The sequence below is a fragment of the Dromaius novaehollandiae genome, chromosome 8, assembly GCF_036370855.1.
Source record: "Dromaius novaehollandiae isolate bDroNov1 chromosome 8, bDroNov1.hap1, whole genome shotgun sequence".
Classification (NCBI taxonomy): Eukaryota; Metazoa; Chordata; class Aves; order Casuariiformes; family Dromaiidae; genus Dromaius; species Dromaius novaehollandiae.
The window spans coordinates 13,471,031-13,498,098 of NC_088105.1; the positions used below are offsets into that span (position 1 = coordinate 13,471,031).

The 27,068-nt window shown below is 51.1% G+C and overlaps 2 protein-coding genes across 9 annotated transcripts in view; one reads left to right on the plus strand and one right to left on the minus strand.

The window, feature by feature from the left end:
- Nucleotides 1–2,165: 2,165 nt before the first annotated feature.
- On the minus strand, nt 2,166–11,525 carry SEC22B (SEC22 homolog B, vesicle trafficking protein). Its single transcript, XM_026123412.2, has 5 exons — nt 11,333–11,525; nt 11,003–11,112; nt 5,603–5,763; nt 4,532–4,678; nt 2,166–4,164 (listed from the first exon to the last, which is right to left on the minus strand). Exons 1-5 carry the CDS (start codon nt 11,486–11,488, stop codon nt 4,010–4,012), a joined length of 729 nt encoding a protein of 242 aa, XP_025979197.2. The 5' UTR covers nt 11,489–11,525; the 3' UTR covers nt 2,166–4,009.
- A 364-nt stretch (nt 11,526–11,889) lies between these two features.
- The window catches only part of PACS2 (phosphofurin acidic cluster sorting protein 2), an 89,059-nt gene continuing 73,880 nt past the window's right edge, over nt 11,890–27,068 (plus strand). For all 8 annotated transcript variants that reach the window (XM_064515715.1, XM_064515717.1, XM_064515716.1 and 5 more), the window contains exon 1: nt 11,890–12,093. In XM_064515715.1, the coding sequence (XP_064371785.1) occupies nt 11,966–12,093 (128 nt within the window). In that variant the 5' untranslated portion in view covers nt 11,890–11,965. The remainder of the gene's footprint in view (nt 12,094–27,068) is intronic.

Consider the following 27,068-nt stretch of genomic DNA (forward strand, 5'->3'; position numbering starts at 1 on the left):
GAAGACGGTTTCCCAGCTGCAGAGCTCGCCCCCGGCTCAGGCTGGAAACTCCGAGGCGAGCGGGGCCGGCGGGCGGGGGACTTTCCTCGCTGGCACCTGAGCTCTCAGGCGCCCACCTGCCCCGACAGGGCCTGCACTGGTGCCACGGGGCCATCAGCTCGCCCGCTTGCCCGCGCGTCCCATCCCCAGGGCTGAGCTGGGGGGCACGGCGCTGCCCTCCCCGCGAGCTGCGGCGCCAGCAGTGGGGAGGGCGGCTCCAGCGGTGGCTGCCTCAGCTGGAGCCCGCTGCCAGCCTTCGCTGGCCTGCCGCGCTCTTCCTCTCCGCGGTGCCCCACCCCCAGCAGGTTTGGCAGCGTCGGGGAACCAGCTCTGCCTGTCCGCTCTCGCTGCTCCGAGCCACAGACGCTCGAGAAGAAAAAGCCCCTTGCCACCCGCTGCTGGCGTGCACGGCGGCGTAACCTCCCTGCGGCACGGACCGCCCTGCAGCAGCACCCACGGCCCTTTGGGCACGGTGGCACCCGGGGAGCCCAGACCGGAGCTGAGCAGCGATAGCAGCAAATGCACCCGAAAGCCAGCATGTTTTCTAAAAACCCGCTGGTGGGACAAGGCATCTTGCCTGCACGCTCGTGAGATGAGCAGAGCAGCCCCCGGGCCCCCCCCAGCCCGCTCGCTGTGGCACCCTGCCGCTGCCCGCCTGCCCTGTGGGTTTCCCAGCGCAGCTGCCCGGAGAGCAGGAGCAGGCTGGCACCGGCAGCACCGATGCTCCTGCAGGGAGGCAGCCCAAGAGAGCGGCCGAGGCTGCACCGGGGAAGGCTTTGCCATGAAGTGGTCTCGTGCCATCCTTCTGGGGGCAATCTGATCAGTGACGCACCCTCGGGCAACACGCCCTGCCCGGGGCAGGCCACAGCAGCTAGCTGCGCGTGCCCGGAGAGGACGGCTGGCAGAGAAGCGCTGCTGGGGAGGACGGGGAGGGCTCTCAGCTAGTGCTGCGGGCGGCAGCGGTCTCGAAGGGAAGCGCCCAGCTGGGTCAGCCTGCAGATGGCCTGGGCAGCAGCAAGCAGTGAGGGCGAGCAACTGACACAGGCTGATGGTGATTATTTGGCACGGAGCAGAGCAGGTGTCTGAACACGGAGAGGCGTTCCTGGGTGCGCAGCACGTGGAGCACAGGGCTGCGTCCTGGCACAGCAGAGATCCTGGTGGGATTCGGGGGCCTGGGGGCAACCAGGAGCCCCAGGCACTGGCCCTGCAGCCCCAAGGGCAGGCTCTATCCTGGGGGTGCTCAAGGCCCCCATGGGGCAGATAGCCCAGCACCTCTGACACAGGGAGCGTGCCTCCAGCCCTCTGACCCTGGGAACGAAGCTTGGCATGGGAAACCCAGCAAAGGCAGGACCAGAGCCTGAGGGATGCAGAGGGGCAACTCAGAAACAGGACTGAGGGGGTTGTGGGGTGTGAGAGTAACAAGGAGGGGATGGGGGAGCTCTCTGCCAAGAGGCATCCTCGTGGGGCTTGGCTGTGTGACAGGACATGGCTTGGCAGCACAGCCTCTCTTGGCACGGTCTGGGAGCCCTCGCAGGCACAGCAATGCACACAGAGCTCAGCCACACATCCCTGCTGGTTCAGGGGGGAAGCACTCGAGGCCCCGTCCACGGCAGCAGCCCCAGGCCCAGAGGGGCCATGCAGGTCTCCAGGGAGGCCAGAGCATGCAACAAGGCTGAGGCGCCCTCAGGAAGAGCTCCCTCTGCTTGCCCAGCCCTGGGCACAGCTCTACACCACACACCAGCTCTGTGCAGGCACTGCCATCTGCAGGCAGCGGCTCCAGCCTCCACCCAGCACCACGCATGCAGCGCTGCAACTGCTGAAGCGAGAGGCTGCTCTTGCCTAGCAGGGCCTGGTGTGCTGCACCGCAGCTGCCGTGTGCGAGGGCAAGCAGCCACATCTCTCAGCCCAGGGGCTCCAGCACAGCACAGCCTATGGAGCTGTCAGTTCTCGAAGAAACCAGCATCGGCTTCTCCCCATAGCCTTGACATGGGAGCAACCAACACAGGTATCTACCACTCACTCCTGCAACCATCTCAGCTGACTTCAACTATGAAGTAGTTGTACCCCTGGGAGGAAAGAGAGCAGCCTCCAAGAGCATGCAAATATGAGACAGGAAACTCCATGCAGCAGAGGGAATTTTGGAAGCATTTATTTCACTGCTGACACTGGGGCTGCAGCAGGCAGCTGCTCAACAGGCTGCCATTCACTGCAGAAGCATCACTCCCCTCAAGTCATGGCAATCCAGGTACGGTCAGTGTCTGCTCACCTTTCAAGACCTACATTACACACAGACCTACATCACTGGGACGTTCACCTGTTAGGGACACAACTTATAAAGATTAAAAAAACAATACAGCAATCTACAAAGTAACACATGGAGGCATCATGCAGAAATCAGATGATTTGAGACGCGGTGGCAGAGCAGAGTTGCCAGGTTGATCAGTGGTGGACAAGTGCTAACTGCTTCCCTGCTAGTCCAAAGAGAAGCTGAGCTGAGTAGCGCTCCCAGCCAGGGCGAGTGTCCTGTTTCCTGCCCAGGGGCAGGAAACACTTTCAGGTCACAGCTTATACTTCCAGAACTGCACAAAATCATGTGCTTTTAAAAGGTGCTGCAGAGCCCTGAAACCTCTTTCTGTGACAGTGCCTGTTTCCTACCTAGTGACAGAAACAGACACCTGAGTGCAGAAAAGAGTGGAAAGGCCTGAGCCGTGGGTTTTGTTTTTAAGAAAAGGCTGACTGGTAAAATGTTAGCCCTAGCATGGGTGGACCAAAAAATCACATTACACTGGAACTATATAGATTGGCCCATGAGAAATAAGAAGCTATATACTATTGCCCCACAGTGAGTTTCTCCTTCAGCTACAGTTTCAACTTCCCAAGTGAGGTAGGGAGAGGGTGAAAACAGGAAAAAAAGGTGGCATTTCCAAAGGATTCTGCTGTTTTAAAGTTATTATCCTCCTGAATCCTTCACATAAAGTAAAAGTATCCATTAAAGAAACACTGCCTTTTCTTCACAACAACATTCAGAGTTTTGTTTTTTGGTTGTTTTGGGTGAAAGGAAGAGGGAGAAAGAAAACAAGCATCCCAGAGATGGCAGTTTTGATGTGTTTTGGAAAGCACAGTTACAAAGAGGAAGGAAATAACGTAGTGAATCTGCAGATAGAAGGGAAAAAAAACAGAGTGCTGACATTGTCTGCACTGTGCCTGCTCCAACAGCATTTGAATTAAGGACCCTGTTCTTAATTACATGGAAACAAACTCTCATACAGAGCTGACCGGAGAGGGAAAGTGGACACTTACAAGCTTGTAGTCTGATTTCGTAGGAATTGATAATATAGAAGCCTTTCATTGTCTCTCTTAGCCAGAATGGATTTTAAGGCATAATTTAACATCCATTTGTTCCTAAAATAATTGAAAGTGTAACAAGCAAAGTGGTCTGACAAGGAAAACTCAACAATAGCTAGTTCAACAGAGGTAAAAGCTATTATAATACGTACAGTGCAGAACTTGTTTTCAAACAGGGGAGTCTTGTCTTTAAAAAAAATACCCCAACAACTGCAGACCCAGATTCTAGAAAAGCAAACATCGCCAACACAAGGAATGTTCATTAGAGTCCAGTTCCCACTAGACCTACCTAACAGGAGGACGTACAGCATGATTCTGCTAAACTGTACTGATTGACTGTTCCCAGAGCTCACCCCTAGCAGGGGTGCAGAACTTCAGGAGGCCAAACTCTACAGTCCCCTAGTGCAAACTGTCTCAGAGGAGAAGCCTGTAGTCAACAAGCCTTCATACCTATGGTTAGGATTCACTAAGAGGTGTGGTACTCAGGTGTCACCTAACATTTTCAGGACATTCCCATAAAGGTGATGGTCCTGTGTGGATTCTAATGCACATCCCCGTGAACAGTGTCCTACACACATACACCCGCCAGGCTACCGGCTTTCCCTCTTCAGTGACTGTAACCAGCTCACAGCCACCAGAATCGCACATAGACGATCAACATGATAAAAAACACAGCTACAGCTGCAAGTTTGGCGTAAGTGGAACGCATGTTCAGATACTTCGCATCCTGACGGTACTTCTTGGACAAACTGGACAAGTTGTTGGCCTTGGAATCAAGAGCTGTTAAAGGAAAAGGGCAGAGAAGTTAGTATCACAATTAACAGAACCAGATGTTCCCCAAATGTTACGTTAACTGACAGTTTCTCAGGAGACGCTGGAAGCGCAGTAGTTCCACACAGCAGCATGCCTTGTATTATCTGCAGTGCTGTGATGCTTGCCCTACTAGGATGAGGGCCACCCAAGCCTGCGAGACACTACTGCTACCTGCCGGCTGCTTTAGGACGCAACTGATTAAAATGAAATACCCACTGACTCCATTGCTTTTCTCAGGAGGCTCAGGGATTAGCAAGTCCTCAGGCACGCTCTGCCTGCTCAGCTGACCAACAGGACAAGGAACTGTATTCCAAACAGCAGCCACTCCCTGTACCTGAGAGCGCCTCTCCTCGCTGTAAGACTTCCTCGATGTTGGCTACCATAATTCTCTGCACATCCTGCAGCTCTGTGTTGATGGAACCCAGGTTCCTCCTTGCCCGGCTGTCAATGAAGAGCTTCTTGGTTTTCTGGATGTAGGTGTCTGGAATAAGAGATGCCTGTCAGTGGGAAGGTGGATTTCCCCCCACTGCTTGCTTTGCCAAGCACAGGAACCAAACAAACTGTCTCTGGTTCAGCCTACACCCTCTTCAACTGACACACCCCCCATCATCAGCCCGAGAGAACTTCCCATGAGTGGTATGGCAGACATCAGGGGCACGCTGCAAAACAGCTTCAGGGTTTCTGGTAAACAATGTTCATAGAAATGCACCCTCAAATACTGACACAAAAGGGTGTGTGGGGTGAGAAACCATTTGAATTTAGCCTAATTCTTCTTTCACTGTAAATGGGAACAACTGGAGTAATAGAGCTCAAGATAGTCCTTTGGGCTCCTTATTACACTGCTCTGCAGAACCTGCCCCACCAGGCCATCACAGAGGGACCTCAGCCTAACAGCAAGGCAAGGTGGCTGAGACACCTTTGCTGCTGGATGGCCAACAGATTCAGAGTGCTCCTTCCTTCTCCAGCTCCCTAGTCGATATTGGCTCCCCCACATGCTGCATCCCACTCCCTTTCATCAAGGATGCTGTACCAAAAAAGACCTACAAACCCCTATTCGCTCCACACCATCTCCTTTGGATGCAGCGTGGAGAGAACGCTTGCCTCACAGAGAGCAGCCTGGCTGCCAAAGGAGAAGCATTGCTGAGACAGCCAGCAGACTGCACACAAACATTCACTGGAGAGAAGCCAAGAGACTTAAAATAGGAAAACTGAATAAAAGGACATTTACCATTTTCCTACCACTTCTCTACTTGCAAGTATTCCCTGCTCAAAACACCCATTTTTGTAGTGCCAAAAAGAAGCTGAAGTGGCAATTCCATAGGCCAAACTGGAGAGAATCCCTTGGCTTCTTGTTGTCCCCCCCCCAATAAACTTTCCTAACTAGCCCCAGGGAGAGGGATCTCACCAAATTCAATGAAGGAATAGGGCCTGGAGACCGTTGGCACCTTCTTGCCATGTTGCTCATCGAACTCCGAATGCAAGTCCTCCAGATATGCAAAGGCCAGTTTCTTGGGGAATGCAGCTTCACACAGGACCAGGTAACACACCCCTTTCTCGATGATGTAGCTAGAACAGCAGACAGAGCATTAATCAACCAATTTGGAACCAATCCTATCAAACGCAACCCTTTGTACTCTTCCTCCTTTGAGGAGATAGAGGGATCACCAGGTTCAGGTCTGCTATTGCTTATATTATGCCTAGAAGCATAGGACAGCATCATATGGGACAAAGGATTTAACACATTTCTCTGATTCAGCAAGGTGAGAAGGAACTGAAAAACTATTTTTCTATGAACTGGGGTGCCTCTAGAATCATCATCTCCCCTCCTACCTAAGGATGTTTACATATAGATTAATGGAACAGGCAGCTGGCAGCCACCAAAAATTAAGAGGGCTTGCCCCTAGAGTATGGAGAGTGACCATGCTGCACACTATGACTGCGTACCTTAACAGGGAGCAAGACTTCTTCATTCCCTTAGGAGTCAGTGAAATGAGCTTATTAGCACAGCTTTCTTAAGCCAAGAACTTAGCTGGCATTGGTAAAACCCTGCTGTAATCAGCGTACCGTAACTAATTGTAGCACTGAACCATTCATCTGGGACAGTTATTTTAGCCTAACACCAAGATTCTCAGGGAAATGCTATCAAGGCAATGAGAGCTGACTCCATGAGAGACTTCCAGTTTCCAGGATCTAGCTTGGAGCTAAACTTTTCTGCAACATAATAGTTTCTTTTTTCTTCATATAAAATGAGTTTTCTTGTAGCCTCAGATACTGTACTGACTCCAGAGGCCCTCAACATTGACTTCACTGGAACAAGAGGCTGCCTGTGAGTATCACTTAAAAAAACACACCGTGCAACAAGACTTCTGACTTTGGAGTAGAAAAGGGAGGACACCCTCACTCCTTCCAGGCCTTCTGCAGTCAGGAGGAGGGAAGCACAAGAAAGCTTGCCAGCAGAGTAAGGGGAAAAGTGACCGAACACAGCTCTAAGTGTGGGCAGCACAACCGGGTACCCAAACTTCACGAACAGCAGGCCCTGAGATTAGGGCACACAAAGGAATTTGTCTCAGGGTGCTAACTCCCCGACAAGCCACCCAGTGGCCACCAGCTCCCGCTCTCCCATTTGAAGGGCTGGGTGCCCCCCTCCTCCCCGACACCAGCCTGTTGGTGGAGCGTTGCTATTCACGTGCATGACCTCAAAGGCAGCTGGGGAAAAATATCAGTGCTAGGTGGGATCTGATGGCTTCATCTGCAGATGTGCAGCATCCAAGTGTGATTGTGCTACCAGCTCTTGGGCTGCGATATTAGGAGCGCAAGAACTGATATTGAACCAGGAGCTGCTGTTACTGTTTAATGCTGTTTCGGTTGCTCTTCAGCTGAATGAGCAGAGGTCCAGTTCTCGCCCTCCTCTCCACCCCTATTCCCTGCTGCATCTAATCCTTATTTGTTCTCAGAGGCTTAGTCCTGACCTTGTTTCAGGGCAAGTTTCAGTGCCTCTGTCAGCACTTGAGAATAGGGGCTTTATTATAATTTAGGTAAAAAGCCTCCTGAAATAACCAATGAAGTGGAGCCAATCTTGAGATTTAGGCTTCACTACAATTGTCCATGGTTGTGCATTCTCTACTCTGTTTTCCTGCTTATTTGGTTAATACAAAAACAGAGGAAACAGTATTTCTACCAGAACTAAGGCAGCAGAGATGGCAGATAGCCCTGGATCCACTTAGAATGTTTATTATCGGGGGGAATTAAATGCTACTTTTCTATTACCTTCCTTTGACTCTCCGCCTAATACCATTATGTAGCAGTCCGATTAGCATACAGATTAACAGTATATTGGAAAACTAACCCAGTTACAAGGCCACTGTAGTTAACTAAGTGGCTTAAAAAATTTGGTTAATAGATACATCAAACCTATAAAACAACTTCCTCCTCTTCCCCACCATGTTTCCAGCTATCCCTGAAAAATCCAAATCTTTTGAATTAACCATCCTCAACTTGTAGTTTTGGGGCTCAGGATTATTCCTTTCTGCTGTCTCTATGGCCTGGGTGCAAACCTTGCCACACTTCAAATAACAACTGATCCACCTCATCCAGAAGCAAGACACTTCAGTTATAATCCATTATGCAAGGGCATCTGTGCAAGAGCATGTTTTCATCTCCTTTTCATGTCCCTCAGCATGGACTGCAATCTGTAACATTAGTTCATGCTCCTGTTCCTCCCTCACCCTCAAAGACCACTTTGACAGCTCAGGTTTTCCCTAGATCGTCACCTGGAGCTTGATTTAGCCACAGTCATGAACAGAAAAGGTCTTTTGAAATAAACAAAACCTGTGTCAGATAGCAAGTGTTCCCTGAGAGCCAGAGCAGCATGCTCAAGATGAGAGCAGTGTAAGGAACACCCCCCGTTGGTACAGCTGTGTTATCTCTGTTCAGGCCAGCTGGTCCTGCCTAGAGCTCTTCAGCTGGATTTCCCAACTTGCTTTTCCTCTGATGTGATATTAGACATCTTGGATTTAACATTAATCTGCCAACAGCACAGACAGCAAGCACACCCCATTCTGTTCTGGACTGAAACACAGTTTTGTCAGCCCCAGTGCAACATCAGAACAGAGTTCCTGCACAGTTGGATTTCTCCATTTCACGCTGCGCGCCCACTTCTGAGCTTTAATGCAACATCTGATTGCGCAGACTGCCTGGCAATGTATGCACACAAGCGGCAGACATTGCAGTTTGCCACTTACAACTGCTGTACTCCAGATCTCCACATGCCAACTTTAGCTGCTAGATTCCTTATATTTACTCTGGACCCTTTTGAAACAGAAAAGCTCAATCCTTATAGCCGGTATCAGTGGCAAAGGCCAAGGGTTGTTTTCAACACGATGAGTTAGTAGCACTTACACCATTAACTGGCCAAAGGTCAACTAATGACACAGCAGACTACTACATAGGTGCTTAGGTGCTACTACATACCTGCATGGCCATGTGTGCTAAGTACTGTAGCTGAAAGGGTAGCACAGCTTCCAGATCTGAAATCTGAACATTTAACAGAACTTCCTTTAGCCATCTTAGTTTGAGCTTCACATTTCATCAGAAACGAGGCTTTTCTCTGAACTGATCAAGCTAAAAATGTTCAACATCACTTCAGCAAGTTCAGCAATATCCTTAGCTGCACTTTTACGTTTTGCACCACAAAATGCTCTGTCCTGGGTTATGCTGCCCTCAGCAGCCAGAGCTCTGATTTGGCAGAAGAGAAGACGTGCTGTGTTAACCAGCATCACAGTCATCAGTCAGCATTATTTTAGACTAAGTCTCAAACTCCTCCTTCTCCGTAGTGTTATCACAGGAGATATTTTTTTTTGACCTGAAAGTTGTCTTTTCGCAGAGGTCCTGCCTTAACGTCCTCTCTCAAAAGAGCCATCATTTGAGTGCTTTGAGCTGTCAGCTGCCTATGGACTGACTCGATACAGAAGGGAGATGCTCCTTTGCCCCCTTCTCAGCCAGCTATACAACCCTAGTGCTTCTTGGAGCCTGCTATCAAAACATGAACCTGCCCAAATTACCCTGGCTTATCAGACCTGGTGATGTTAAAGCCACTGGTAAGAGGTTCCAGTTTCCTGGGCAGCACAACCAGAACAGCCTTCCTGGACATTGTTCTAGTAGTATTGGAAGCAACGCAGCAAGGGATTTACTAGGATCTACAAAGGCTCTTTCCCAAGCCCCCACCGTCAGTCAGTGACACCCAGGGACACCAGTCAGTGCAGTGCCAGGGAAACATTTAAGAACGCACAGCTTTCTAGAAGATGCTGAGCAGCCCTTTGCAGTTAACTCTGGGACCAACGCCCAAACCGCACCAGCAGACAGGAATGGCTGGACTATTTGAATCAGTGCCACATCTAACCCACTATAAGTCCCTATTACTAAAGACAACCAGAAGCTGGGGGGAAAAAAGGGGGAGGAAAGAAATCTTGTAATAGTTGATCACATGTAAGCCAACTACAAGAAACGTTGCTCTCAAAACATCATGGCTTTTGCCCAAGAGGTGGCCTACAACCCTTCCAAAAGCTTCCGTTCTTGTCTTTTCATGTCACTGAATCTCTGAACGTGTAAGGGGCAGAGCAGGAGAGTTGTTAAAGGTCCCTTGTTATAGAAGCAGAGTCCTAAACTCATGCCTTGCCCTGGATTCGAAGGCTGTTTCCCACTCACCCGGCCACAAATGTGCCCCTGCTTATCAGGGCTTGGGAACTGGGAGAGATCTTGCTGCTGGGGAGGCAGCAGAAGTGGTGCTAAGTGTAGGGAAGCTTTGCACGTCACTGGCAAAAGAAACCTGCACTACTCTGCCTCGCTGATCTCATATAGACTTGTTTTTATAAGATAATTATTCCTGCTAATAGCATAATTCTGATTCTTGACAAGATCTTGGCCTTGATTAAATTCTCCAGCAATTTGTCTGTTAAGTAATTACCTGCCACGGTAAAGGAGGAGTTCTTTTTCTCAAATACGAGCTTGCCTGCTCTTCTTCCTTTCATTGATTGTGAATTCTTCCTCTTTTTACCTTCATTCACAGTGCCCTTTCTATTCATTAGCAGGTAAGGATGTGTGACCCACTTTCGCTGTAATTTTTTATTATTTTATATTCAGATACCCTTATTTATGTGTTACTGGAAAAAAAACAAAGATGTTCTTAAGCGAAGAGTTTTCAGATAGCTTAGGAGCTAAATGTAAACAACACATTTGGCAACAATGCTACCAATTTTTTTTTTAAAATGGGAGAAAAAAGCTTGTCAGATATTAAGGAAATTAAAAAAAAAACAGAAAAAACAGAGAGTCTGCACATGTTTCCACACGTAAAATTAACGCATAGAAAAGTACACCCTTGTGGGATATGCAGAGAGGAGAGTCTCATGCAGGAAGAGCTCACAGTGGCGGTGCCAGCCTGCTTTTAGGAAGGCCTTCTCTTTTCAAGCAAGGAAAGATACCAAAACTACAGGAAATCCACAAAAGGTAAGAGAAATACGAGAGGGGGCAAACTCACAAAGGTAGCTTAATGGAAACAGAATCGACATAACCTACAGCAAAGGCAGAGCTGAGAAATGAAATGAAAAGCAAGCACCAGAAAGCAGCGCCGGCAAGAAGCAACTTAGACACTGCTCCCTTAAACATCTACTGTATTTTAGCTGGTGGAGCAGTTGGGCGAGTGACTCATCCCTTCTCGGATGGCCCAACGTCTAAGAGACCCCCAGCTGCCCCAGAAGTGCCGTGGGTCGCCCCCCGGGCGGCAGGGGCTGCTCTGCCGCAGAATACTCACTGGAAGGCCATGGCTCCGGCTTCGAGGGTGCACCTCGTGGGTGACTGCTCGTTCAGCTTGCGGAACAGCTGCTTCGCCTGGCTCTGGTACTGCTGCAGGTCACGGCCTGACTGAGAAGGGAGGGCAGGCTGTGGGGGGCGGCGGGGGCTCTGCGGGGCGGCCACGGCCCGAGCCGCCCCGGGAGGCCGGGCGGCACCAGGAGGGGGGGCACCGCCGGCGGCGCAGCGGCCGCTCCCCGCCGCCCTCCCGGGCCCGCGGAGCCCCGGCCACAGGCCCGCGCCCCACCGACGCACCGCGCCGGCCCCCCACCCAGCCGCGGCGCCGCCACACCTGCTCGTCCTCTTGCATGGAGGCAGCCAGCGGGAGCCCGTCCGCCACGCGGGCGATCATCGTGAGCAGCACCATCTCCGCACCCCGCTGCGCCCCACCGCCGCTGCCGCCGCCCGCCCCTGCCACGGAGGTGGCCGGAAACCGCCAGCGCAACATCCGGTCCCGCCGCGGGAAGCCGCCCGGTCGCTTCCGGCCCCGCGCCAGCGCAGCGCCCGGGCGGCAACACAGCCCCGAGGCTGAGGGGCCGCTGCGAGCCGCGCTCGGCGCGCCCAGCACCGCCGCACCGGGCGGCTCCTGCGGCAAGCGGCCCCGCCCCTCAGGCCCCACTCCGACGGAGCCACACCCCTTCCAAGACCCGCCCCATCAGCCCCTATTTCTCCATTTTACCGCCGCCCCCACCCCTGCTATTTAACCCCGCCCACCCAAGACCTTGCCCCGCCTCAGCCCCGCCTCCCCCAAGCGAGGCCACGCCCCTTTCCCTTTAGTCCCGCCTTCCCTCCCCAAGCCCCGCCCCGAGGCCCAGCCCCGCCCCTCCGCCGTGGCCCCGCCCCTTCCACGTGACACACCCCCGGCGGGGCGGGGCGGCGGCGCAGGCGAGCGGCGGCCCGGTGGGCGCGCGCCAGGCCGGCAGCCATGGCGGCGGCGACGGAGCGGGGCCGCCTCAGCTTCCCGGGCGGCGCCGGGGCCCTGGGGCGGCCCGTGCCCATGAACCTCTTCGCCACCTGGGAGATCGACGGCTCCAGCCCCAGCTGCGTCCCCAGGTACCGGCGGCGGCGGCGGCCCCGGGTGGGCGGCGGCGGCGCCCTCCCCGCCTCGGCGGGCCGCGGCCCCGGGGGCTGCCCCCCCTTCCCCCCGGCTGTGGGGCGCCCTGCCCCTTGCTGCTGGCTGTCGCCACGGCGAGGGGCGACCCCCCCCCCGGGTCTCGCGGGGGGGCCGGCGTGAGCCCCTTCGCCCAGCGCCCGGGCGGCCCCTCGCACCGCGCCGGGCGCCGTTAGAAGCGGCCGTGCCCCGCTCCCCCGGCGCCGTTCCGGCCGCGCCGCTCCCGGCTGCACGGGCGGGAGGGCGGGAGCGTCCCCGGGGGCCGGCGAGCTTTGCCCGCGGCCGTCGCAGCCGCAGCCGCAGCGGAGGGGGGCGGCGGGCGGGGGGCGAGTGCCCGCAGCGCCGCTGCCCTCGCGGGGACGCGGCAGGCGGACAATGGGGGCCGCGTCCCCCGGCTGCCCCGGCGGCCGCGCCGGGCTCGTGCAGCCCCTCGCGCCCCCCTCGCGCCGTGCGGGCGGCGGGACCGGCTCGGTGTCCGAGCCCCTGCCCCTGCCCCTGCCCCGCGGGGCGGCGACTTGCTCCCGGGACTGTGCCCGTCTCCGCCAGACGCTCCCCAGGGTCGCCGCGCGTTGGCGACGCGGGCAGGAAGGTAGCGCGGGGCGGCAGAAAACCCGCGTCCTGCAGCGGCGGCGGATCCTGCTCTGTAGCAGCTCGTCTGTCTCGGCAGCGCCTTGGGGTGGCTGTTGTGCTGCAACTTTCTCTGCTCGTGGCTGGTGTGGCCCCTCTTCTGCGGTGCGTGGTCTCGGGAGGGGGCCAGCACCAGGCGGCACGGTCCCGTGTCGGGGAGGCCCTTTGCTGCGGAAGGAGCGCCTTTATGGGAGGAGAGGGTGGAATAGCTGGTGCGCTTTTGATTTTCGCACTAGCTTTTGGTTCGTGTGAAGTATCCACAACCTTTCAGGGAAAGCATCTCCACCCCTCGGTTCTGGTGGCGTGTGGAGGATAGCACAGGCTCTCTTGTAACGCTGGTCTGAAAACTGCTCTCTCCGTTGCATCCTGACTGCAGGAACATAGTTGGGTTTCCATCACATCCAACCTCGCAATGGTGGTTAGTAAAAGAAAAAACAGATGTCCGTAGTTGTCAAGGACTTTCAGTTCTGCATTATCATTTATGCTGATACTTGCAGATATGAAAACTAGCTCACAACACAGCTTGCTTGTTTGTCAATCTGTATGTGACTGGAGCTATGCAGCATAAGGACGCTGGCCCTGCCTTGGTGTGTGGTGGGGCGTGGAGGGGACATCCTGGCTGCTGAAGTGTCTTTGGGTCGGGCAGGTTGCTGGCAGCTGGTCAGGGGCCTGGAGGAATCTGGGTGATGCAAAGGAAACGGGGATGTCTGTACAGGTGGGGCAGAACTGGAGTTCAAGGGGGAAAGCTTGGAGTCACTGAGACAAGCTGGGAAGCAGGGGCTGGTGGAAATGGTTGGACTGAGACGCTGTGACCTGAGGCAGTGGTGGGAGGAGTAGGGCAATTGGGACCTGCTGGGAACATAGCTTTTAAGTAAAGAGAGTTCAGGTGTGGTGGTGGGTCCCTCTAGTCTCATCCTGCTTACTGCTGTCCCCTTTGCTTGCTGCTCTTGGCAGACCCTTCCTCCTGGAGCCCAGGAGGGTGAGCAGACGTGGAGCTGTCATGTCCGCTGCTAGTGACAGGATGACTAGGCCTTTCCTCAGCCCAGCTGGACGTGGACTGCTCCACACGGGCTGTGCGGACCCCTTCCCTGTGCACCAGCATCCCGCGTAAGGGGTGCGATGTATGGCGGGTCTGCAACTGTAGCTGTGTGTGCCTATCTGAAATTAAGTCAGAAGCGGATGAGATTGCAGCTTTTGGAGGGATGTTAGTCTGATTGTACGGCAATGTGTGTGCTATGCTGCATGTGCTGGGCAAACAGTGAATTCTGTAGTAGCGGGGGGCGTGTGAAGTCTAGATGCTAAATTCTGCTGTTTCTAACTGTTTAACACTGTGTCTTGTGACACCACATCAGGTTGATGCTTTGCATTTTATTATAGGCTTTGCACAAAAAGATGTTGGAGAAGGCAGGAGTTTGAAAACCTCCAAGTTACACTACTGCCTCTGTATTTTAAGTTCATATTGCAGTAATTTTTCCTGTGACAAAAGGGTGTTTAAGATGTTAAAGTGAGAGAGATTGGGAAGAAAACTGTTCTTCAGGAGAAATAATATTGAAAATGAGCATATCATTCAGGTGGACAGCTATTGGGACATGAAAAGAGGGTGCAGAGGGGAGTGGGCTTTGCTCTGTGGTCAGGTAGTGTGGAACTGCCTTGGTATCTTCTGAGGTTTCCACCAGTTACAAGTTCCCCTCTGAGCCTCTGTTGACGAGACAGGCCTCCGTGGTTGAGGAGAAGTTTGAACTTGGTGGAAAGTCAGAGTATATGCGGAACAGGGACGTGTGTTTGGGGAGGGAATGTTGCTTCCTTCCTTTTTTTGGTACATTAAATCTTACTCCATTTGTAAATCATTTCTTGTATGGTGAGTTGGAGCAGGAGGGCCTGGGTGGGAGCAGTGCCTGAAGCAGGCTGTGCCTGTACTGATCCAGGACAGTCCCGGGTCTGAGTTACTGTTGTTACTTCTCTTTACCACATACGTATCTTGGGGAATGCGATGTGTTTTGGGACGTTTGCGTGGACAGAGCTTGCTGGTAAAGGGCATTAAAGGCAAAGGACTTCCAGTGGGTTGTACTGTGTGGCTGGTAGGACTCCTGAATTGTGTGGGTCCTCATGCAGATGTGGTGTGCGCTTTCCAAATGATGGCTGAGAAATGGACTGTTCTCTAAAGCATTGCTTTTCAACAGGGTCTCCCTTGGGGTTTGATTTATTGAAAGTTCATTCAGCTCGAGGGTCTTCAGCAAAATCTGGAAAGCTCTCGGTGCCTCTGCAGAGCTTTCTTGTGTGGGAAAAGCCTGTGTGTAACCTGAGGAAGAATAACAGTAAAGATCTGTGACATTATTCTGCAGCAATGTGCTTTGTATGAGCTACAGGCTTAGGTGGTGTTTTGCGCTGGTGCTGGTCTCCCGTTCTCTTCTGCCCATTGAAGAAACCATCTAATGTGTCTTTGACATGTTTATTCTTCTGGTGATGGCAGCAATAATAATAAAAAAAAAAATCTGGCAAACAGCTGTTGTACGCAGGTTTTCCAGGGGTGTTGGTGACCGTAACACCCCAGCCAGGCAGGATGCTCTGTCCAGCCATGTGCTGGGCCAGGTGATGTTGCCTTTCTGGGTGATAACCCTCAGCCAGCTCTGTGTCTTTCCAGATGTCTGAGAGTCATAGGCACGGCTCTTCTGGTGTACAGAAGTGTTTCTGAAATGCGAGTCCTTTCTTTTAGTCATCCCAAAAATGTGACTCAAACTCTTACGATCTGGGTGTAACTGCTGCATACCAGAAGGGAGAGATGCCTACCTTTTTCTCACCTTTGTGCATTGAAATGCTTTCCTTTGTGGAAGGAGACACACCTGTGAAAGCCAAGAATGATGTCCTCACAGCCTAATTGTAAGAGGGCTACACCTTTTTCCTCAGTTTTTCCACGCTGAAAAATAGGAATTATTCTGTTTTTGTTTTGTTCTGTTTTTTCCTGCAAGCTCTTTTGAAGAAGTTATGGCCGAGCACAGTACTGTCTCGTCTTACAGGGAGCCTCACAAGGAGGTAGCAGTGGGAACCGTGGAGAAGCTCTTTATAGGAAAAGAGTAGTCTAGGGAGAAAGCTTTGTTCGAAGGGGGTCTGCTGCAATAAGAGAGAGCCAGGATTGGTGCTCCTGTTCAGAGTGGGTTTTGTTTTGCTTCCTGCCTTACTTGTCATGTAGTTGAAAATGTTCATTTTAAATCTTGAACTGTAAAGTTGGGTATGTGGGGGTAGAACTGCACATGAAGCAAATGTGACCTGGTGTCCCTGGGAGATACCAAGGAAGCCCATTTAACAGGGCTGGAAAAAGGCCATGCTGGAAATTAGAGACTGTTTACTGGGTACTGCCTGAGCACCTCACGTGCCAGCTTGCCTCTGCAGCTTGCCTGTTGGGTGAGAAAGCATGAAGAGAATCCAAGTGCGTCCCCCAGACTTGAACAGGAGGTTCTTCCTGCAGGGATGTGACTGCTCCGCAGGCTGTGGGATGTCTTCACAGGATGGGACTCTGGTACCAGCCCTGGTGCAGACATCCCCAGGGCAACGGAAACTGAGTGGGGTGAGACTGTGGATTCACAGCAGCTGAGCTGATCCGGATGGTTTGCTACTGCCCCAGGCTATGTGCTCCTCTCCCTGTGCCAGCTCCCATCTTTTAGGCTGATCTGTCTCACTATCAGCTTCCTGTGGGTTATGACCTGCAGAGGGGCCTGAATGCCAGAGCATGTAGGGTTAACAGCTCGGATGCGTGACCAGGAAGGACACAGCGAGGACCGGGACTTCCCGCTCAACAGCACCAAACTCTTGGATCAACCTGCTGCATCTTGCAGAGCTGCACCTGAGCTTTGTGGGACCTGCTGGGGCACGGAGCCAGCCTAGCGATCTACGTGTCTGCACCCCACGTGGTGTGCGCTCCCTTTCCCAGCAGGGCACCGGCGTGGTTGTGACTTGCATGGCATGCACGGCTGGCTGTTCTCTGTGCGGGGTTGCAGCAAATGCTTTCAGAAGGGAGGGGCTTTGTCTCTTGGTACAAAGGATGTGTGCCTACACTGGAGACTGGAATTTCATTTGGCCAGTAAGCGTGTGTGCTTTCTGGCCTCGCTCGAGCAGTGGCGAGAACAGGCCATGTCGGCAGAGGAAGGTGCGCACATTGCTACAGGGATAAGTATGATTAGGTGATGCTACGTAAATGAGTAATTAAAATCACTGATTAATTCAGGTAGGAAGAGATGTTGATTTAAATGCATCTTAATCTTCTGATTCATTGGTATGCTGACATTTAGGAATGAGACCTCTTTTTTGTTAGGATAACTGCTGACGTGTTCATCTGGAACTGGCTGTAGTTTTTTGGTACATTTGGAACGAGGGAAATGTCTAATTATTCAGATGACTATGTACGTCTCACAAGTGCTTACTTAGAGGCTTTGTTTTGACTTTGTTTGAATAGTGTGTAATGCCTAACGTTTTACCACTAAAGGAAACTGGAATACAAATAAACACACAGGATAGGCTTTTAAAAAACTGCTAAATAAAACAATGTTAAATGTTTGAGATGCACGAGGAAAGCATCCAAAACTGAGCGTGCTGGGGTAGAGCACAGTGGCCAGAAACTGCCCCTTTTAGAACTAGTAAATCCTGCTTCCCCTCTGCCTGTGTTTAGTTTTCATGGAAGAGAACAAGACTGAATTAACATTACTGTGGGCAAGATCAGGAGATCCCTTGGTGCTTCCGATGCTCAGTGCACGTCCTACTAGAGCAGTTACTGAGCTTGTCATGTTGTACAGTACAACTGAATAAGTAGGACTCTTGAATTCAGTGGAAAAAACCCTGCTTTCTAGAAGCTCAGTGGTTTGCCAGAGTTGAACTTCCAGTTAGTCCTATTTTGAGTCATCTTCAGCACAGCGGCATGTAGCTGATGTACGGGTAAGCTTATGAATGTCCAGGGTGGTTCTGAGGAAGTTTTAAAATCTCAAAGCCGCTAGTGAAAGATCTCTGAATGGATCATCTGGTGGAAGGTTGTTGGGAGCAGAAGGAAAAGAGGGGCCTGTTTTCTTCCACCAAGCAGAGGTGCGCCGTGACTGCTGTTGCAGGTAGCTGTTGCGTGGTCACTCTGTGCCCTTGCTTGCTCTGTGCCATGTTGTGCAGGTCCTCACAAACGTATTGCAGAGCATGAGCCCACAGAGCCACCCGACGGCCCGGTCCTGAGGGAAGGCTGCCCTGGGAAGGGCTGCACCGTGCTGGAGGGGAGCACGGCATGACGCCGGGCCCAGGAGTCGGAGCTGGCAGAAGCAGGAGCTGAATTTCTGCCGGGTGGCTCCTGGTGCGCTGGGACGGGAGGGCTGAGCCACATCACTGTTGCTCCTGGGCCGTGGATCTGCTTATGCAGCCTGGAGCAGCTCAGCGCTTGGCTGTGGCAGTGGATATCGGGCCTCAGCGCTGAAGATTTTGCACCCCCTTTCCTGGATAACTGTGACAGAGCTGTAGGGACACTTGCCTTTGTGCTCCCTGGCAGGTCTGGCTTGCGTTCCCGCAGGCCTGCGTGGGAGGAGGCGACCCTGCTGCTGTCCAGGAAATAAAAGCTCTGTCGAATGGAGCTGTTGATACTCCACCTTTCATCGGCTTTGAGTGTGCAGATGATTTCTGTGTCAAGCTTGTGGCTGTATGAAATTAGCTTATGAAATGATTTGCATAATAGATTAATCAAACAGCAACAAAACATCCCTCTTTTCTGCCAAAAAAGAAAAGCAACAACCCGGCTCTTACAAGAGGCCATTATGTTCCTCTGCAACCCTTAATCTCTCTTTTTCCGAGAGCACTTCGTGTTTTGGCCTTGCACAGGAAGCTGGCCTGCTCTCTGGCTTTATTTGCGTCACATCTTGGCAGCTTTTTCTAATTCTTTTGGGCCAAATTTTGCCACCGTTATGGTGACCTTCTAGGGAGGGTATTTCCTATGGAATTGGTGGCCAGCTGCCAAATGGCTCTGTATTGCCAGGCCCTCCGTTAGGCTTCATCTTTCCATTGCCTTACTAAAGACAGAGAAATTCCTCTGGGCCTCTTGTGTTCCTTCAGACCTGCTCCATTTCCATGGGAAGTCAGGGAGCAGAAGGAAGAGTGGGAGCAGGGGGGGCCTCACTCTGTAGCTGTGAGCAGACAGGAACTGGTCGCTTGTTTTTATTTTTCCTGTGTTTTTAGCTACCTGTAAGGCAGCAATAGTAATTCCCTAACCTGCATGATCCCCCTGTGGCCCCAAACAAGACATCTGTGTGTGTCCATGCTCAGTTGAAGAATGCCACCTTTCAAACAGTGCTACGGGAGTTTTAACCCAAACAGATCCTAACGTGCATATGATAAGAGGCTTAAGTGCCTAATTGAATGTGATAGCGTGAAGCTCTTCTCATGGTGAGGTTTAATTGGATTACAGTGCTGTACAGTGATGTGGAGGCTTGCAGGGCATGCAGCCAGCTTCACAAGGAGAGAGTGGATCCTTGCTAATCACTCGCTTGTTTAAAACAATGAATTGCTGAGAGAGCTCTCTGATGGGCATGCAACAGCCAGCGCTCCGGGAGAAGGGATTCCTCAAAAACTACGATTGTCCTATGGCTACTGCACGTACAGACCCTGTTCCTGGGTGAGTGGGACTAGAGGAGAGGCTCTGCGAATCTGCCGTGGGAATCTGAACCTGGGGAAAGGAGGACACATGCTCCTTATGTTTGGAAAATTAGTGTGTGGGATGTCTTGGTGCACGCTGGAGTCTGGAACCTGTTTCCTCCTCTAGAACCGCTTCAGCCTCTCTTGACACGCGTTGGGTGGCTGTGTCACTTGTCACAAGCTACGCCTTGCTTGTGAAGTGGCCTGCCTGTTCCTTCTCTTCTCAACCAGGGGTTGCAAGTCTGTAGGCCAGTCTGGGCTTCAAGTGCTATTTCTTGCAGAGCACTGTTTCTGATCAGGAACTCAGATGCTGGGGTTCTCCTGCCCCTGTGGGAAAGCAATATAAATTTTAAGGTGAGGAGTAAAAATCAGAGCAGCTTGTGTGCAGTGGCGCTTGCTTGGTGGAGGCTCTCGTACATATAAAGTAGAGATGGGGTCTGCAAGCCAGAAAGTGTGTTGACAGGCACCCTGAAATTTGGCAAGCTCAGTGTGCTGTGCAGTAGCTGTTGCACCAAAAGGTGCACCTATGTTTGAGTTCAGCTCTTGGAGGCTGCGTGCCTCGTGGAAGTTGCTGTCTGCCTGAGCTCCATAGTGGCTGTTTTTGGAAGTTTTTGTGTTAAAAGCAGAGTGTTTGGCTTACTGCTATTTCAAAAGAGTTTGAAATCTGCATTATTGCTCAGATCTTTCTTCAGAAGAGTTGTCAAGGAAAATAGCATTTGTTGTCCTATAAGCAGAAAGATTAGCATGAAATATCAACTTTGATGTTATGCGCAGTGCTGCTCATCCACAGTCTCTGTTCTGGTTTGGAGAGTTAACTATTTGTCTCGTGGACATCTGAGCATGCTGGGAAATGCCCCCGAGGACAGTGTATGGCATTTGGGCAGTGAAAAGTATCAGGACACGGAAAGCTTTTTTAATCAACCTACCCTGCTTCCAGCAGTGTCTCGTCCAACCTATATGAAACTCAAATAGATAACGTGATCACTGGGTTGCTGCTGGGAGGTGGTGGTGCAGCCACCTTTCCCCCTCTGCTCTAAGATGTGTAGGACCCCCTCTCAAGCTCTAGCTTGATCTGAAGATGAAGTGACTCCCCTCTCCTGTTCGTTCACTTTTTGGGGGCAGTCAGGTGCTCGCTAGAGCTTGTAGGGTGCAAGTGGAAGGGAGAAGGGAAGAGGGATCGTTGGTGTTTAACCAAAACCTGCAGAACCTGCAGGTTATTCTGGGCCTTAGAGGAGGTAATTCCTTTTCTTTGAAAAAGAAAAAAAACGAACAAATGTGATGAGCCAGGATCTTTTTTAAGTGTGCGTTGCTTGGGCTGGAGGAGGTGGAAGTTGTAGTCAAGGTGTGAGGATGGTGTGGGAGAATCAAGTGTGTGTCTGTGTGCAGGGTGATATATTTTCACTGCTCACAAGAATATCTTTTGCTGTTAAACATCTTATAAAGAAAGGCGCTGTCTCCTTCTGTCAGGTCCTTTTGCTCTGTTTAGCTTGACAGTTCAAAAATCCTTTCCTGCTCTTTTTTTTTTCTTTTTTTTTATTTTCCCTGCCAAGCTACTGCAGTGTGAGGAGTTGGAGGTGCTTTTCACTACTGGTAATTTTTCTGTGCGGGAGAGAGGTTTCTAAAGGGATCCTCAGCTCTGCGGGAAAACACATGGAGGGCCACAAAGGGAGACGTGGGAAAACCACTGAGCTCTTAATGTGGGTTCTGGTCTGTGTTTCAAGGGTTTCTGGTGCAGGACACTCATTAATAGCCAAAACGCTTTGCAGTTTGCACATAGGCTTGCCCTGTACGTATTCCCCAACAGGCACTGAGCCAGATCTTGATATAGACCAGAGAAGAACCTCTGTAAAGAGATTCTTAGGAAGTCTTATCTATATATAGTCTGTATAAGCCTGTATCCCCTTTCTGCTGAGAGGAAAATCCACTGCCTGTGGAACACACTTAATGCAGATATACCCCAGCCTCTGAGAGCCTGACAGAGGCTACAGCATACCGCGTCCGTGGGTGTCACATCTGCCCGTCCTGTGCGAGGGATCCCTGATGTGCCCTGGCTCCTGCCGCAGCGCGTTGCACTGGGGAGCTGTGTGCTCGCCTCTGGCGCTTTGTGGCAAGCTGGCACGTACCGCTCCTGTGGCCGGCTGGGCTTGTCCTCCGCGGAGCGGCACAGCCGCCCGCGGTCGGTGAGGACAGCTGCGGAGGCCACGGCACGTAGGCTGCGCGGAGCTGGCGGTGTCTGCGCTGTCGGGTGGATTAGATCACTCGTGGTGGCATGGCGACCCCCAGTAAAGTGGCACGTTCACCAAGCGCCACAGGGTTTTTGCCTGTTACGGGACAGGGCTTAGAGGAGCCATGGGACAAGGCAAATATGCTGATACGCCTTAGGCTGTTTTGTGGCTTTTGAGGTTTGTGTAAAGAAACGTGTGTCCTGGGAGAGGATGAGGGACTGCAGATGAGGATTTTTGCAGTGTGAATCTGAACTTAGCATTATTCTAATGCAAGTGTTTAGTTTTTGGATTTCTTTGTCTTTAGTTTTGATGACGTCTCCTGGGAGAAAAGCGTTGGTCCTGAGCGTGTTGGTTTGTTGGACGTTCTCGTTAAAGCAGTGGTTATCGTAGCTTGGCAATGACTTGTCTTGGAAGAGCTCTTGTAGGATTTTATGCCACTGCAACTCCCCTTCTTGCAGCTGTTTGCCAGGCTGTCCTGCAAGAGGGACCTGCGCGGGCACACTGCTGCTGGTGGGACAACAGGCACGTGGGCCGTGCACAGCCCGCCTGCTTCTTCCTAACACAGTGAAAGCAGACTGGCTGGTGGCTTAGATCGGAGGCAGGGACGCACAGCCGGGTGGTCAGAGCTGCCCTTCCACCCAGCATTGTGGTCCCCTGTTAGTTTACATGCGAGTGCAGTTTCACAGTTAGGGTGTCTTGAGGCCCTTCCCAGCCAGCCTTCCTCTCCCTATAGTACATGACTTTTCTCAACCAGTCAGTGCACTACCAGGTTTCATAGCTGTCCTGGCGGTCTCTGAGGGCCAGCTCAGGAGAAAAACAGCCTTTTTTCTACTGGCAAAGACAGTTTGTTGCCCGTCTAGCATTTTTGCAGTGCATTGTGAAGCCAAAGAAGTGAGAGTCTGTGGAGCTTTGTAACAGTTCGAAATGTTGGTCTGCAAATAGCTTGTAAGGTTCTGCGGGACGCACTGGAGGCATGGTTTCTCTTTGGATGCATTTGGCTCTGGGACTGTGGGTCCAGGCCCTTGGTTTTGGAAGAGCCCTGTCTCTTACACTGGAGAGGCTGATTCCTTTCTCCTGCCTTATAGAGAATTGTCTGGCAGCTTGTCTTAACCCTGTTCCGGCTGGAAGCTTGACAAGATGTGCACTGCCTTTCCCGAGTCCATCAAAGTCGCAGGACTGTTGGAGGACATCTCTCACATGCATTTTTACAAATATAGCAGGATCGTTTGAGGTCACTAAGTCTTGGGTTTCTTCAGGGAGAGCACACTTCAGCTGGAGGCTGTGCCAGAGCTAGATTTGATGGCCTCTGGAGGGGCTGTTCCCAAAATGAGCATCTGTGGCATGGGGTCTAATCTCATGACAATCCTGCAAACTTTTCAGCTCATCAGATGTGCGTGCAGAATCTTTATTTCACATTGTCATATGTGTCCTGATTTCACTGCTGCCTCAACCAAGCGAAGTCAGAGATTTGTAATGGGGGCAGTTGCTCAGCAGAGCAGTCGTAGTATCCATTTCCATGTTGTGGGGAGCCGGTGGGCTGGGACTCCCTACCCTTTTCCTGTTCCATCTATGCAGTGTGTAGTTAGTTATAGGTGCAAAATATTAAGCATTTACCAATCCTCTGCCTCTTACAGCAAAGTTATAATAGCTCCCTCACTGAAGAGCTCTTTGAGATGTGCATAGAGCTGTGCAGGCTGTCCTGACACACTCCAGGTAAGATTATAGCTACCTTTTACTAGCTGCTCAGGCTGATGCGTGTCTGGTGGCTCTTCGTGAGCTACCTGCTTAGGCTGCTGCTTGTCAGCACCTTCTGCCTTGCACCAATGCAAACATTTGAGAGTTCACATAGTGAAACGCATCAGAGAAGGATTTTCTTGGGGGGCATGGGGAGATTGTGTTTCGCCTGGATCAGTTCTCTGCTGTGTTTTGTTGCATGACCGTCCAGATGGTTGTGCTAACAGAGTATAAGGATGAGGACAGAGCAGTGGGGAGGTAGGGAACCCATTTAATCTATTGCTGCTGTGGGAAAGGCATCAAAGCCATTAAAGTGGATTTGCATGCTCCCAGTGTGCTTGCCACACTTCTGTTAGAGCTTCTCTTCAGGTCAGGGAAATGATTTTTAATGACTCTGTGGGAATCGCGAGCTGTGGGAGGGGAAGTCCAGCCCCTTGTTAGAGGTTGTATTTTTTAGCTGTGTGCTAAACCCTGGACGGTCTAAAGTCTTGTGTGTGCTTTCCAGCTCAAGGCTGCTGTCTTCAGAGCTGTCGAGCGGGCCAAGGGGAGGAGATGGTTGGGGTTGAGGTGGTCTTTCCTTTCTTTGGGCTTTGACTCTTCCATCTAGCTCCGAGGGCAGGAGGTATCCAGTGGGAAGAAGGTTTTGGGAGCAAGTGTGTGTCGCTGAGCCTCTTTGCAAAGAGATTGTCAGCCAGGTACTTTCTTACTTGAATAATCAACAGTGTAACCAAAGCTACTGGAGGTTGTTTGGGATGTAATTGAATCTTTCACACCGATTCGTATGCAAATGCAAACATGTGCTCCTGGTTTCTAATGGGACAAGTATAAATACAACTGACTTCATTCAGAACGCAGCATCCCTGCACTGGGTCTTTAATTGCTAATGACTTTATAGTGCGAGCGTGACTTGCAGAGCTGCATCTGTAACAGTTTCTCGCTGGTCCTCTTACCTGTACAGGTGACGCTTCCTTGTGTAGGTTCTGGCAAATGGTTTGGTGTGTGCAACGCTGAAGCTTCCCTTTACCCTAGTGGACTGGTTCAGTAGCAACATAAGCTTGGACATTTTAATGCTGAGTTTGCTTTGCAGATGTGTTGGGGCTACTTGGACATAAATTATATGACCTTGAATTCTGCAGAAAATGAAGGCCTTGGTGTGTTTAACACCAAATGCAAATAATTTTAAGTTTCTACTTAGTAAATCTGTAGCCATGTGTTGAGGAATACGTTTAATAAGAATTATTTTGAGCTCCTGTGGGAGTTTGGTGTCTACAACCTTCTGTCATAGCTTCAAAATTAGGCTTGTTTTTTTTCTTAAATGTGCCATGTGGTCAAAACCATGTGTGCTTAATTTCTTTAAAATATAAACAGCCTAGAAATGTTTACTGTTTATGCACAAGATATCCAGCCAGTGACCATACGCATTTCCATGTTTCTGCAAGAAATGAGGGTAATTATATAATAAGCAAAGATTCATATGGCTTAACTTGCCTCCCATCTGGCATTAGTTAAATTGATGTTTTCATCTGTGTGACCTCTTGGGGTGGGGAGAAATTATGAAAATAGAAAATACGGCTGAAAAAGACGTTACTAGGTCATCTAGTCCATGCTGGCTCTGCCCGAAGGTTGGAACAGTTCTACCGAACTACTCCTGACAGCTGCTTGAGAGACTGACCATTACCCCCATGCCTGTTTTATTGAGCAGGTTTAGTAGGAGTTTTAAAACAATTGTTTTTAGTTGGCCGAGGAGTTGCCTGTCCTGTATGTCCTCTTTCCCCAGTGTCTAAATCTACATTCAGACAAAATGGATACACTACAGCAGGAAGAGCTTCCTCTTTAAAAGAAAGCTATTCTTAGAGCATCATTCATCATAAATCTCTAGTATTTCTATCCTGTTCTTCTCTCTGTCCTCCTCCCAGAGCCCTTTCAGCCTTTCCATCTGCCTGCTGATTTACAGTTTGCAGGGTCGGCTCTGAGTTCCTTGAGGCTGTCCCACAGCCTTCCTCTGCGGTCTCTTCCTCTCAGACAGGTAGTTTTCAGCGTCAAAAAGACCATTCCAAAATGTCTTCTTTCATGAAAATATATCTGCGTGCTTTCTAACTGGTAGAAAGATGATATACTCCTTCGCCTATCAAGTTGCACACACTGCCTTAAAATGAAGGATTTGGAAGGAAAGCTGAGAACTGCAAGAACTGGATCATATATATTTTATGTTGCTAGTGGCTTGCTAGGAGCTGAACTTCCTTTTATTTGCTCTTCTACCTCTTTCCTATGCTGTACCTGAGAGTGTGCCAGAATGTAAGGTGCTCAGATCTCACTTTCTGGCTGGCAGGATCTGTATCTTATTTCTGCTAGGGCTCTGCTTTATTTTGCTTGTTGAGAGCCATTAATGTAGGCATTGTCCTTGCTTCATGAATTGTCCTTGCTTCATGAATAGACTTTGAGTGTCCCCAAGTACTTGGATGAGCTTTGCCTACTCATGCTCAGACCTAGTAGGGATCTGAGTTACTGTGCAGATACCAGAGAAGATTCGAGGATTTGTTCCTTCTAACATCTAGTGTTCGGTAGCTGATGTGTAAAGCTGCTCATTGAGACAGAACTGTGGTGATTCTTCTACCCTTGGCCCTTGGGGATGTGCTTGAAGGCGAGAAGCCTGGCAAGTGCTTGGTTCAAATAAGTGGGTAGAGCTTTTTCCAGGGAGAAGGGATTTCATAGGGGTGGATTTTCTCAGTTCAGCCTTTGGTCAGCATGCTAATGTTTCTCTGACGTGTAAATGGCAGATCCTGCTGTTTGTCCTTAAAAAACCTCCATGATAAGTTTATACTGTTCATTCAGTTGTTTCCTTGTTCCAGGATCATAACCTAAATGTACATGCAGTTTGGCAGTGCTGAATGGCTGTGTTTACATTCCCATTGCACATGCGGTGCAAGGCCAGCTTGCTCATGGCTGTCGCTTGCTCTCTGTAGCAAAGATGGAGCCATGTGCACGTTCTTCTTGGTGCCCTGTATAGATGCTGGTGGCCTCGAGTTTTGCAGTGCCTCTGCTGTGTCTGTGTTTGGGTGCTTAGGTTTGCTTTGCAGCATTGCTCTCCTGTGGGATGAGTAGCCTGGTTTGCAGTGCTTCTGCCTCTATACTCTTGCTAGTGTTCCTGAGGATCTCTGACTGAAGAAACCTGCTGCACCCAAGTGCTCAAGCACAGGCTCTGGTACAGAGCTGGATTGGGAGCAGGTTACCCTGATCTTGCCAAGGTCCCAGATGTGTGCTGTCTCCTGCATTTCTGTGCTATTTACTTCCCTCCTGGCCTCTCGCAGCTTTGCCACCAGCCACTGCTGAGGTTTCAAGCTGTGACAGAAATGTGCAGTGCTTGGCTTCTCAGCAGGCTTGGAGTCAGCGCACACTTTCCTGCAGAATGGGTCACCATAAAGCTATCTGGTGAATATTGGTAAAGTCAGATAGTTCTGTACAGGACTTCTAGGGAGGTGGGGAAAGGTGCCTTATCTTGTGTACTTGTAAGTGCAGCATAAATGATCCTGCCCTGACAGAAAAACAACCACCTGCACAGCAATCCTGCTTTGCTTAACTCCTGACAAGCAGTATGCTGGATGCTGGGCACGTGTGTAAGGCAGCCACCATGGTGAGCTCTTGGAAGAAGCTCTTGATCTAGGACAACCATAACATGATTTCGC

Bases quoted from the DNA above. Each gene is read 5' to 3' on its own strand.
- SEC22B (XM_026123412.2), bottom strand. From the start codon at position 11,488: ATGTTGCGCTGGCGGTTTCCGGCCACCTCCGTGGCAGGGGCGGGCGGC. The intron at 11,113-11,332 runs GTGTGGCGGCGC...CTCCCTTCTCAG, and splicing joins CCATGCAAGAGGACGAGCAG to TCAGGCCGTGACCTGCAGCA. The intron at 4,165-4,531 runs GTACAGGGAGTG...TTCCTTTAACAG, and splicing joins GCGAGGAGAGGCGCTCTCAG to CTCTTGATTCCAAGGCCAAC.